At 37.8% G+C, this 13,671-nt stretch overlaps 1 protein-coding gene and 1 pseudogene across 2 annotated transcripts in view; both read left to right on the top strand.

Annotated features, from left to right (window-relative positions):
* On the top strand, positions 2,815-5,548 carry LOC109830269 (annotated as a pseudogene).
* LOC109830267 (uncharacterized protein At4g06598-like) overlaps positions 7,834-13,671 on the top strand; it is an 18,938-nt gene continuing 13,100 nt past the window's right edge. Inside the window, exons 1-3 of one of the 2 annotated variants that reach the window (XM_020397481.1) lie at positions 7,834-7,999; positions 8,078-8,113; positions 9,371-10,088. In XM_020397481.1, the coding sequence (XP_020253070.1) occupies positions 9,397-10,088 (692 nt within the window). In that variant the 5' untranslated portion in view covers positions 7,834-7,999; positions 8,078-8,113; positions 9,371-9,396. The remainder of the gene's footprint in view (positions 8,000-8,077; positions 8,114-9,370; positions 10,089-13,671) is intronic. The other variant, XM_020397480.1, reaches the window with a different exon arrangement.

The raw sequence follows: 13,671 nt of genomic DNA, 5'->3' as shown, positions 1-13,671 counted from the left end.
TGCGCAAAGGTGTATGTTATGTACTATAAATATCAATTTTATAAATAATGATAATAATTTTGTGAAAAAGTGACATTTTGTAGCGTGAACTAGAGAAATGTGAAAAGAAAATTTTAATGAACAAAGCTAACCGTTTTTCAAACAGAGGTGATATTTTATGAGCAAAGGTATCAATTTTATAAGGAAAGGTTGCACATTATGTAACGAAAGTTATAGCCTTATGAACAAAGATAACTATTTATGTTCAAAAGGTATTTCTAGGGTTATCAATGTGCGAGGCGCAATTCGGGGTGCAAAGTCGCTTTACATGCGCATGCGCAACACAATGCCTGAGTGAAGCTAGGCGCACACGTACACATTAATTTTTCGAGATAGATATTCAAGCACAAAAGAATATGTTTATGAATGTTCACATAAAAAAATATCAAAATAAATAATATCTATCACCAAATCATAAAATGAAGTCTTAATGCCTAGTGCTAACACATTTGACATAGTAGCAAAGTTCATTATTTTCCAAATCAGAAGTCAAATCAAGACTAATGAAGCAAAATAAAATAATAAACGAGAATTACTTAGGGTCCTCCATCAAGCTACTAAAAAGGCTTAATGAGTTAATTTTCCTTTTTGGGATAGAGTTATCAAGTACAATGACCCGATTGAAATGTTAAATAACAAAAATATATGAGGCTATGTTTTGCACGCACCCCGCAAGAAGCACATGGTGCTTGCGAGGTGCAAAAGGCGTTGACACATCGAACGCGGGGTGCTTCGCCACCGCCCTACATTGTAATAACACTGGTATTTCTTAGCGTATACCGAGTACACATTGAAGGCAACAATTTAATGAATAATGATACCATTTTTATCAAAAAGTAAAAGGTAAAAATGCTATCTCCTTGCTCAACCACTACCGTGTTCCCTCCTTTGTCACCTACTTTTGCCTTTGTCTTCTTTCATGCCCCCTTAGTCTTCATGGGTGCCCCACTGCCACTCAATGAAAGGGGGATAGCGGTGGTTGAGAAAGCGGATGAAACATGATTCTTTGGGTCAATGATGTCATGGGTTAATGGGATAGATAACTTGGGTACTTTTTTGAGGAGGCAACATCACTTTGGAATAGTTTAAAAATGTAATACATAATAACTCTATCTCCTTCCTCAACCAATACCATCCGTCCCTCCACCATTCCCCGCTGCCTACTTTGCTTGTCTCTGTTCGTGCTCCCCTGTCACTCAATGGAGAGGGGGATAGTGGTGGTTGAGAAAGGGAATGAAAGCATGATTCTTTATTTGAATGACTTTATGGGTTTATGGGATGGATGACGGGTATTTTGAAAGAAGGTGTTGACGCTTTGGAATTTTAAAAAATAACTTATTGCGTGTTTGGATACCATGATGAATTTTTGTTGTGTTTTTTCTGAAAAAACACACCATGGCGTTTTTCTTCAAAAGTGTTTTCAAAATACAATGGGGAGTTTATTGGAGACCACCTGCTAGTCTGTCGGTCAATTTTTTGTGACTATTTCATTACACTGATGAGGTTTTGACTGCCTATGCTGTTCTATGAAGGTTCATATCCTTCATTTCTGTTATTTGTGATTGAACTGCGGAGTCATGATTGGCTTACTGTCAGTCAATTTATTGCGACCTGTTTTGCATTACATTGATGAGGTTTTGACTACCTATGCTGTTCTCTGAAGGTTCATATCCTTCATTTCTGTTTTTTGAGATTGAACTGCTGTGTCACGATTTACTTACTGTAGCTGGATTTCTCTTGATAATTGATAACTCCAGGCTTTCTACATCTTTCCTTAATCCAGACTATGGCAAACATTCTTCACTTTTCTAGTGCTGGTTGATAGTCATATTTGCTGAATAAATCGTGAAAGTCAAAAGAAAAAGAAATTAGGAATAGAGGGGAAATTGAAAAATAAATGGACAGCAAAGGTTTCATAACTGACTACTATCCTTATCATCTTGAGCTAAAATTAAAGGTAAATGCCTTTTCACTAATTCACTGACAAGCAACTATAGCTATCGACTACACCCCATAAATATTTATGATATGCTTATTGCATATTTCTAGAGAGTACATTAAAATTGGTGTTCATGGGTTTGTTGATGAAGACAAGCTCTGGGGTAAGGAGCTTTTACAGAAAGATCTGTTTCTGTCCCTTCACTGAACCTCTTTAGCATTTCGCACGAGTATTAAGAGCTATGATTTCCTCACCAGTTCTCTTGTATTTACAACTATTCAAATCATAAAATTATGATCGATCTGTTGTGTTTGTTAGTCTTTTCTCATCATGATTTGATAATTTCTTTCTAATTTTTGTTGGATAATTAATCCATCTCAACTTTTGTGTAAAGTAAATTATGTTTTGATCCTTGAAACTGGTAGAAAATGGACAATACTCTTTCTTCCTAGCATTGAGTTGTATTTACCTTTTCATTTTAAGAACAGGCAGAAATGTGTATTGCTCATAATTTCTCTCACTCAGTGATCAACTTTTTGCACCTAGAATGAATCCTTAAATTTCCTTCCATTTCACTTGAATCTTACAGTATCTCTGCTTAATATATCATCAATCTACCTCTATGCATATTGATCTATGAAGTTCCTTTTGGCTTATGGGCAGTCTGAGATAACCACTCTACCCTATTTTATGTGGCCCCTTTTCATTGTTTGATAAGCTTGCATTTGTTGGGCAGTTTTTATGTAGTTAATATTTGAGTCATCCTTCATTTTGAACAACATGGTAATCGAAGATCAAAGTACCTGGTTAAGCTTAATTAATGCACACGTGGTATTTCCTGATACATAGTGATATTATCTATTCAGGAAGATGAGCATGAAATGGATGTGGATACAGCAACACTGGCCGTTCAAATTTCTGGGAAGCATGCTGTGCCGGAGCTTGTGATCTACTGCTACCTGCTTGTACTGATATTTCTGATAGACCAAAAGAGATATGATGAGGTATCTTCTGTTAACGAAGAACATTTCCGAACTTGTGATAATGAAAACAGATATTTATATTTATGTTTCCTTATTGTTTTCCTTCAGGCCAAAGCTTGTTCTTCTGCAAGCATTGCTCGCCTGAAGAACATGAATAGAAGAACAGTAGATGTTTTAGCATCTCGTCTATACTTCTATTATTCATACAGCTATGAATTGACGGATAGCCTGGCTGAAATTCGTGGGTAAGTCAGATTTCAGAATAGATTTCTTTGTTTTACGCAGTTGTTCATCTCTAACATTGCTTTCCTCTCATTTCAGGAATCTACTTGCCTTGCACCGCATGGCCACACTTCGTCGTGATGAACTTGGTCAGGTGTGTTACTCATTTTGAAAAGGTTTTCATACAACACAGTATATGTATTTGGTATATATTAACTAGTGTATATGCAGGAAACCCTTCTTAATTTGCTTCTTCGCAACTACCTCCATTACAACTTGTATGATCAAGCAGAGAAGCTGAGGTCCAAGGCACCCCGCTTTGAGGCACACTCAAATCAACAGGCAATGCTTTTAACCCAAGTTTATTATCCTGTCATTTCTCTTAATTTGTGCTTTTAGAGCAAATTTGTTGCCACATTCTCTGCTTCATTTAAAGTTCTGTTACGAAATTAAGGGGTTAATTTCGCAAACCCTTTTGAACTTTGGAGGGTTATGCATAAGCTCCCCTGAACTTTATAAATTATAGCAATACTCCTGAACTTGTATCACACAAGTGCCATGACTGATGACGGTTACTATTTATAACTTTTATATTTATTCTTTTTACTCTATATCTATTAACACCGCTATTGAGAATTTTCAATAGTTGGAGGGGTTTTAGGATTTGTAAGTTCTAGGACATTTCTATGACGAAACCTCCCAATGTTTATGGGGGCTTTTGTGAAACTTACCCCAATTTAAGCCTCTAAAAGAACTGTGATACTGAGCATTTACCTTATAATCATATAGACGCTAACACTGCTACCTACCTTTGGCAGTTCTGTCGGTACCTATTCTACCTTGGAAAGATTAGGACCATTCAGTTAGAATATACTGATGCTAAGGAGAGCCTCCTCCAAGCTGCTCGGAAAGCACCAGTTGCAGCCCGAGGCTTCCGGATTCAATGCAACAAGTGCGCCTCATATCGGTCCGCTTCTGCTGGCGAGATCCCTGAACGAACTGTCTTCATGCAGAAAGGAATGAAGAAGGCCGCTTACACCTTACTTTGAGCTAACAAATGTAAGTATGCACAACTTTACAACAAAAAAGAAAAGGATTAAATCGGGATAACCTCTCTCGTCTGAACTCTCAATAGCACTTATCACCCTCAATCTATTTATTCGTCTTCGGGGGAGGCTATTCTGCAATGCTTCTCAAAAAATGCAAATCCAGGGGTGATAATTGCTCATAAAAGACTTGAGGGGGCGGTGATTAGTGCGTTATCTGTAATTATTACTCAAAAAGAGGGTTAATTGAGCTTAGCCCTCTACTGCCACCCAATCGGTGGATAGACCACCTGCAGTGAATTTTTTTTTTGCACTTTTACGCTTCAGGAGGACTATTTGTTAAAAAAAAAAATTCCTTTTCTATGCAGGAAAGAAGAGTAAAAAAAAACCATCATGGGGGGGCGGCGCGCGGGGCGTGTATACTGCAGCCACATAGAAATAGCGCAGGTCCATCTGCAATTGGGTGACAGTACAGTGGGTCTATCCACAATTAACTAAAAGAAATGGTGACGGATTTGCAAGCCTCTCAGTTAGTATTAACTTGAAATTTGTAGGCTGTAAGGATTGGTGACCTGGAGTTATTCCGCTCAGTTGCTGAGAAATTCTCATCCACTTTCAGTTTGGACAGAACTCACAACCTAATTGTGAGGTTGCGGCACAATGTCATAAGAACTGGGCTAAGAAACATCAGCATCTCATACTCTCAGATATCATTAGCCGATGTAGCCAGTAAACTAAGATTGAACTCAGAAAACCCAGTAGCAGATGCTGAGAGTATTGTAGCCAAGGCTATCAGAGATGGAGCCATCGATGCAGCCATCGATCATGCGAATGGATGGATGGTGTCTAAGGAGACTGGAGATGTGTACTCGACCAATGAGCCTCAGTCTGCTTTCAATACTAGGATTGACTTCTGTTTGAATATGCATAACGAAGCGGTTAAGGCTTTGAGGTTTCCTCCGAATTCGCATAAGGAGAAGGAGAGCGCTGAGAAGAGGAGAGAGAGGCAGCAGCAGGAGCAGGAGCTCGCTAAGCACATTGCTGAGGAGGATGACGACGACTTTTGAGCTCCGGAAAGTTTCTATTGGCCCCGAGAGGGGTTCTGGGGCAATATATATTCAGTTTTTAAGGAAGAAATTTAACTCCATATTTATTTATGATCAGGATGCATTTTAACTTTCCTTACAATCTGAATGTCTGCGAGCAGGTTCTAGCCTGCTACTTTTAATTTTTTCTACTGCGTTGTCTAAAAAAGATACTGAAGACAGGTTTATATACTTTGAGATAGGGGATCGTATTAATTCATGATTATTTACCTAGCTGCTCGGTGGTGCAATCTGCTTCAAAGTTAGAAAACCACTGTTGAAATTTCTACTGCAGAAGTGACAGTTTAGTGAAATCCAAGTTTAAGGATATGAGGGGATCCGTAAGGAGTATTGTTCATATCAGAAGGGTTAAGGTCCTTTAGGGGCTGTTTGGTTGGCTTTTTTTGTTTGGGTTTCCCTACCAAAACTGACAAAAGCTGTCAGTTTTGACAGCTTTACTTGCAAAAACGTTCATTTTGAGGTGTTTTTGCAAGTAAAGCTGTCAAAATTGATAACTTTCGTCAGTTTTGGCAGTTTGTCAGTTTTGGCAGGGAAACAAGGGCAAAAAATGCCAACCAAACAGCCCTAGTGCTTCTAATCTTATATGGTGTATTATGCTAGATGTAAATGATATGAAATGAGTATTGTTTTTTGTTAAAAGATAGCATATCCTACATTAGCATATTGCAAGAAAACGATACTTCATAGTATGTTCTGAAACTATGAAGAGCAAGACAAAGCCACCGTAGGTGGCTGATTCTGACGGTTAGAAGGTTACAATATGGCTTTTACGGTTTTTATGATTTTGGGTTCTATAGCGAACTGAGTTATCAGAGGAAAAAAAGACAGCAGGACAAAGCAAAGACAGAGCAAGATGATAAAGCTTAGGGAATGTTTTGTTCACTGCCATTTCATGGGTTGTAATATATTCGGATCATTTTTAAAGTACAGGAATATGAATGAATGATTTAGAATGATGTCAATATGTAACTCCGAAATCAGGACAGCATTCCAAGAACGTTATTTTTGTAGTAGGAGAAATCCACGCCTGAAAAGGGCCCACTTGAAGTAGGCGCTTACCAAGAAAAAATCTCTTGTCAAAAGACAACAACTAAACGCGACGTGAGAAAATTTGTAATTTCCCTTCAAGCGTCACCAAATATTAGACATAATATTAACTCCCATCTTAAAAAAGCAAACATCATAATCTCTCTCATCTGTTCCGAGATTAAGACGTAATTATATGTAATCCCACTTGTTAAATGTTAATAACGTGAAAGCACGGAGTTGGGTGGGAGCTAGGGTGTCATCTACTCATCCTATTCCCAAAACAAATCAACAAACATGGGAAGATTGGCCAATAGCCGAGCTCGTGGAGGAAGAAGAACAGATAAGCAAAGGGACATGCCAACAACCTTTTCCCCTCTCGAGGTGGCAGGCAGCTGTACTAGTATTTTTTTTTAATTTAATTTTTAATTTAATTTAATTTTTCTTGGCTGTCACTTTTTGATGCCCTGTGCAAAATTACATGCAAGGATAGCGAGAGGACCAGGTTAACTTAGAGATTCCTTTTAAAGGGGTTGTATTTGCAAACATTAGTGATTCTAGGGACTCAACTAAGTTGTTTGGAATCTCTTCTCCTATGTAGAGGGGCTTCTTATGAGGTTTTTTCCCCCCTCGAGTGTCTCTTCCTTTATAACTTTTATATCTATTTAATGATATAAGGTTGTGTTTAGCCAAGCTACATGTGTTATAGAACACCACTGAATTGTTTGCTTTATATACGCATATTTTTATATTATTTCATTTGTATTTACTATCTCGGACAACACTCGAATCGAAGGATAGGACACCATGAAGAAAGATAAAATTATAAATTGTTGATGTTAGATTCGAAATACAATCATGATAAATTATATTGGGATAACGCTTGGACAAAATTCTGAATCCGTCACTGTTTGTAACTCTGCATGAGCTAGGTCTAAGCGGCTAAGCGCTAAAATTTTATCGACATGTCATGTTTACACTTACGTTTCATCGTAATATAAGTGTCATATGATTTAACAGGGAGAGCTTTTTATCTGAAAAACGTTCAAATTGAAGCATATAAGACTTGACCAAACTCTTGACTAGAAGACAAAATATCACGACAAAAGAAAGAAACCAAGATTCAAGAGCAAAGATGGAATCTAAGCAAGAATAAAAATGAACTAAAGGTAAAATTATAACTCAAAATTGATACATGCTTATTTCTTATTGCAACAATCACGATTAGGTGCAAAAAATGTCAGAAAATTTTCTTTCCAAGTAGGAAAATAAAAGAAATCAACCTGTCCATTAAGTTCTTACAAAAAAGGGAGAGAAAATCGAAAGGTTCAATTCAACATTGTACAGTGACCAATGTGCAAATTACATGTTTATCCTAATTACGCACCGGGTAAAATGTTAAAAGGAGTAACAGACCAAAAAATACTAAATAAAATAGTTGACAGTTGACGCCCACCTCTTCAATGGAGAAAAGTACCAACAACCTGCGAGTTTTTCACGATAAATTCATTTATTCGTCTCATATCTCGCCTAGTATTGCCTTCTTTCTTCCTGATCTTCTCTCTCTGAAACCCTAAAAAATAAAAAAATAATAAAAAAAAGGGGCAAAAATCCTTGGCTAGGTTTTGTATCAAATTGGTAAGCGCATTCTCTCGATTTTCTCAATTCCAGGTGGATTTCGTTCGAAATTCTGAGCTCTAGTCTTTATTTGTGCAGCCTCTGATTCGTCCTTTCGATTTTTCTTTTTGTAGAGTAAGATACTGATCTAATTCGTTTCCTCGTTAGATTTTGATTTCCCATTTTCATATATTTAGGCATGATAAATGAAAAGATTTGTTCTTGATTCATCTTTTTATTTTATTATTTTTTTCCTTTTTATGCCTTTTTTTCATCTACACTGTACAATTTTTTAATCTGCATTTGCTTAAAGATTATGTACATTTAGATGGAATTTTTTTTACTTTATTTAGGTTTGATTTGTCATGCATCTTATCCACTGTGTTAGAGCAGTTGCATTTCTTTTACTAACAATTGTCTAGAGTTCTACTATTTTTTTTTTTGCTAAAAAGATGGATCTTTATGCACCGAAGCTTTGTATACGATACTAATTGTTAGTGCATTTTCGGGGGTTTACTCTCTCATTTTAGACCCTAAATTTTGTACTAATTTCCCCTAAACGTCCATATTTGTAACTTACACCCTCAAATCCATTAAGTTGTTTTAAATAAGTTGCACACAGATATTTGCAATTTTGCATCTTCAAATTTATTCAGTTGTTTCAAGTATCCCCTCATTAAGTTGTTTTTCCCTTCTCGTTTTTGGGTCTAATTTTAGTAAAAACCTCCTTTCTTACTGATACTTAGACACTGTGTTTGGTTCAATTTCTAGAAATTATAGGAAATATTTTCCACCTAAAATATGATTTCCTTGTATTTCTTAAAAAAACTATAGGAAAAGTTTTAAGAAATTAAAAAGTACCAATTTTCTTGTTTTTTGTACTTTGCTTGTTTGGTTCAAAACAAGAAAATGGCTCATAACTTTATAGCAAATAACAAGATTTGGTAGGTTTTTAATTAAATATGGTATGTGTCAGATTTCTGGTGATTTCCTCTCATTTTGAGAGGAAATTGCTTTTTGTAAAATTTGGTAGTTTTTGATATTTTATAAAAAATATTTCTGTAAATTTTTTGTTGAACCAAACACAATTTACAGAAATCTCTGGAAAACTTTTAATTACAAATTTGTCATTGTCAGATGTTTTGAGAAAAGTTTTCTCAAAAAGTGTGTAACCAAACAGCCCCTAAGGTTTAATAGCCTATATATAAATTACACCCGCTACCGAAACCCCCATTTCTTACTATTATTTAAACACTAGCAACAACCATAGTTGTATTTCTCATTATTGCTATTAGTTTGAAGCTTCAATTTAGTTACTGATCCGCGACAAGAGTAATATTAACCTTTTGTTAATGTCATACGAGTTTATAACCTTGTGTAGAAAATTTTCAGGTTGTGGATCTTGTATTCAGGCAAATATGAAAGGGGCTACCAACTTCAGGAACCAAGCTTCTTCAGGGAAGCAATCTTTCCTTCCCCCCAAATGTCCATTTCCAAGTGTTTCTCCATCTTATGGTGACTATGGCTCAATAGGATCAAAACTAATCCCGAAGCCAAGTGATGGGCATAGACACCATCATCGTACGTCCTCTGAGAGCTTTCTCATTGAGGATCAACCTTCTTGGCTTGATGATCTTCTTAATGAGCCAGAGATTCCTGTGAAGAGAGTAGCTCATCGCAGGTCATCAAGTGACTCATTCGCTTACTTGGATGCAAATTCTATGTACTCTAGAGTTGGTGATTTAGCCCAGGAGGAGTATAGACACAAAGCTGTTCGGTCGGCACCTCAATGGGGAAGACCAGAATTTGATCAGCTTACAAATGGTCACTGGGCAAATTATTATAGGGAAGCAAAGACATCTGCTAGAGCTCAAGTTGGAGGATGGGAATCAGGCATGAATATGGTTAACTACCAAAGCGGTGTTCCACTGTCAAAGGACAAAGGGATGAATATAAGATCCTCCACTGCGTTGAGGGAACCTGACGTCACTACAAATGTTGAGAAGCAGGAGCAGGAGTCTAATCAAGACTTCAAAGGGATATCTGAAAAAAGGGAAGATTCTCTTGTGAAACAATCTCAAACTGAGACAGATACAAAGCGGGTTAAACAGTAAGATATACTAACTAATCCTCCCCAAAACACTCATTCTACTATAAACTAGTTTAGTGGATGATACTGGTAATTCCTTTCATGTATGGTATTAGAAGCAGTGTTACATTAAATGCTAGGCGCCTCTAGGCGTCGGACCCAGCGCCTAGCTCCTAGGCGGGCGCCCCGCCTACGAGGGGTTTAAATGTTTGCGCCTACGAGGGGTTTAAATGTTTTTTTTCTTGTCAACAAATAGTAAATATACGGTGAGTTATAACTCTGTTAGTTAGCAATTAGTAAACAATTAAGCTAATCTGAACTTCATAATCAACTAACCAAAAAAAAGTAAATAATTTAGTCTGAAGTTCATAACCAACTAACTGAAAAATAGTAAATAATGAATAATTTAATACTTAATACTTAATAAATTAAACACTACAGTACATAATAAACTGTTGAGTTTAGTAATTAACTAATTATTGAATGCTGAGTGATGTGAGGGTCTGCTACATGAAGTTAAAAAGAAAAATGATGGAAGATTACCTCCTTAAATGGCTCTGGTTGAGACCGAGAAAGGCTTTAGGAGAGGTCTTCGAGGAGAGGGCTGCAATTAGGGCTTGACGAGGGCTGCAATGAGGGCTGCGATGAGGGTTGCAAGAAGGCTGCGATGAGGGCTGAGATGAAGGAGAAGTTGTGGTGGTGGAAGGGGAGAAGGGAGAGGAGAGAGGAGAGAGGGAGAGGATGCTGCTATGCTCGCTGCGACGGAGGTGGGGGTAGCGATCGCAAGAAAGGGAACGACTAGAGGAGGCGGCAGCGATCTTAAGAAAGAGGAGAATGGAGAATTAGGATTTTTGTGGTGTTTTAATGTGGTTTGGGTTCGGATTTGGGTGTTTAGTAACCTGGTTTAAGTATAAATTACATAATGGGTCAGGTTTTCTCTTTCCCCGGCCAAAGCTATTTTGGGCCCAATCTGTTTTTTGCTTTTAAAAAGTGAGGCGGCCCGCTTAAGCGGGCGGCTTAATGCTGGGTTCCCGTTTAGGCGATCTCAGTGGCTAGATGTGGCTTAGCCAATTTTGAAGTGCCCTTGGCACTGCCTCCGCCTAGGCGGGTGGCCAAGGCGTTTTTTAAAACACTGGTTAGAAGCCATTATATTTTTCTTGCGTACTAACAAAAACTCAATGCATGACCACATACATTACTTTCAAATATCCATGCCCTTATGAATTATTTGTTTCCAAAGCTAAGCTTCTAAGGGAGGTACTTGTCATTTTACGTGTCTCCAGTTGTTCATTGTGGTGCTTGAATCACCTTTTTTTGCCTCCCATCAATTCCTCAGCTATTTATCTCAGTATTTCAATTCATGCATCCATGTAACGGATCAAGTTTTCTGAGTACAAGAAAGGTGTACTTGTGTGGTAATTAGTGTGTCGGCTTTTTGGATTTTGTATATGTGAGAGGTGGGGTAGTTTGCTTGCTATTTTATGACCTTATTACTATGTATATAGGTTGCCTGTAAGTTTAGAAGCTTAAAAATACTATGAAAGTTATTGTTGGTAGGGTGCTCTTTGACATGAAGAAAAATGATGGTCTGATGTAGCCAATGATATTTTCTCTTCACCACCACCATTGCTCCTTCATTTGTTAACATTTTGTCCAGGTTCAAGAATGATCATAAATAGTTCATTGACCTTTGGAAAATTAGCTCGTGCAACTGCTCTGATTTGAACTGCTGAAGTAGATATTTTAAATGCTGAGTACTTGGAGTCTTTCATGTGACATTCTATGCTTGGTGTCTTCGGGCACATTGATTGTCGGGCATGATTTTATGACCAACGGAATGGTCACACTGTCAATATTGTTGAGTCTGTTAAAACTAAGAGTTCTTGATTGCTATATGCTTCTCAAAAACAATCAGCTAATGGAGCACATGCACATCTAACCTCACAAGTTGGAGTCATGGGCTTGAGGAGCTTGTCAACATTAGTCGTAGAATCTTTACCTGATGCTTTTCTGGAGAGATTTTCTATTATATATTTGTAATTACTAATGCGTGCTTCCTGTCCATACGCATATACCTGATGTAGATAATTGCTACAGAAGCAATATAATTAATTCTGGGTCAATAGCTCCTTCAGGAATGATCAACCTGATCAGATCATAGATGTATAGTTCACAAATATTATTGTGGCTCATGTGGTGGTCCCACATAGGATTTTGTTGCATGTAGTGAACTTCCATTTTGTTAGAGAGGACATTCTTTTGAATTGAGGGAACATGATAGTAGCATCTGCTATAACTTGAACCTAGAGGAGTCTGATCAAGATCTAGAAGATGCCTCTAAACAGAGAGGGTATCATGATTAATCATTGTCAGTCCACTAAAGGTTGTTAAGAAGTAGGTTTTCAACTAATTCTCATTTGATTTTAAAATTTTATTTAGCTCTTATTGTTTATATATGTATAAGCTACTTTATGGTAATAAAAGCTATTTTAGTTGTGGCATCAGTTTTCTCTTTGTAAATGTCACTAACTAGATGAGCGTACAATTGGCGCTCAGGCGTGAGTCACCTGATCGTATCTTTGGCTCAAGTTCAATAGTAACAGTAGATTGGTAGTTAACTATCTGAAGGGTGCTAAAGGACACAATTTAGATGGATTTGATTTTGAGGTCTAAGCTGACTTGTGCTTACTTGCATGCATGGGTGAAAGGACACCTGATCTTTAGAGGAAATTCCATCCACTGTAGTGTTTAAGGTCTTCGTTCTTGATATGTAGCATAGACTCTTGAATAGACTGTTCACCTACTGTGGCTGAGGTGGCCTAAGTGTACTTTTCAAGGAAACATTTGTTTTCATTAAGGTGGCAAATGAGAGATGCATTTTTCTCTCATTATTGATCCATGTTACATCTTCAAGTGGTGCATAACAGATAATGATCTCTGTTGATGTTATATAATCACACAGATAAATTGATAGGAACTGGGTTGATTAGGGGCCGCTAATTTCTCCGAATATCTGGTTTGGAGTTAGGCTGTTCTTCCCTGCACGCGTAGCAACTCGTAAGAGGACGGGGTCTGATTTCCCCATTGTTCCTCCGACGATCAAGTTAGCAGGGTACTTGAGTGGAGGAAAATGGCGAACTGTCGTAGTTCGTGAGTACAATGGAATGTGGTAAAGTGCAGAGAAATTGCCTACCTTCGTGTTGGGAATAATTTTTCCTTTTATGGTAATGAAGGACATTTTGGTCTCTTCAACCGAGTTTGGGCTGGCGGCTTAGTCAGCATTATCTTTACAGGTATCAGCTGTGGAGTGGTCACGGAATGAGCGACGTCACTTCGGTATTAATGAGATAGGATAGACGGCGTGCGAAGCCGACGTGCTCCTATGTGTCATAAATAGTGCTGGGGATGGAGAAATGATGGCGCATATTAGGCATTTAATGTGATGTCGACGCGCTATCAGCGGGGGGCTCGAGGTCGTAGTCGCCTTTGGTCTTGTCGAGAGGTACTGCCTTTCGAGCCGACTCTTGTGAGATGTCGGTTGACTAGTCGAGCAGACTTGTGGCGAGTCGTTTTTGACGAGAGGACCGACAGGTATTGCCTCTCG

Source organism: Asparagus officinalis, chromosome 2 (genome assembly GCF_001876935.1).
Source record: "Asparagus officinalis chromosome 2, Aspof.V1, whole genome shotgun sequence".
NCBI classification, from domain to species: Eukaryota; Viridiplantae; Streptophyta; class Magnoliopsida; order Asparagales; family Asparagaceae; genus Asparagus; species Asparagus officinalis.
Note: the sequence above shows the minus strand (reverse complement) of the source record. Positions and strands in the feature narration are given on the sequence as shown.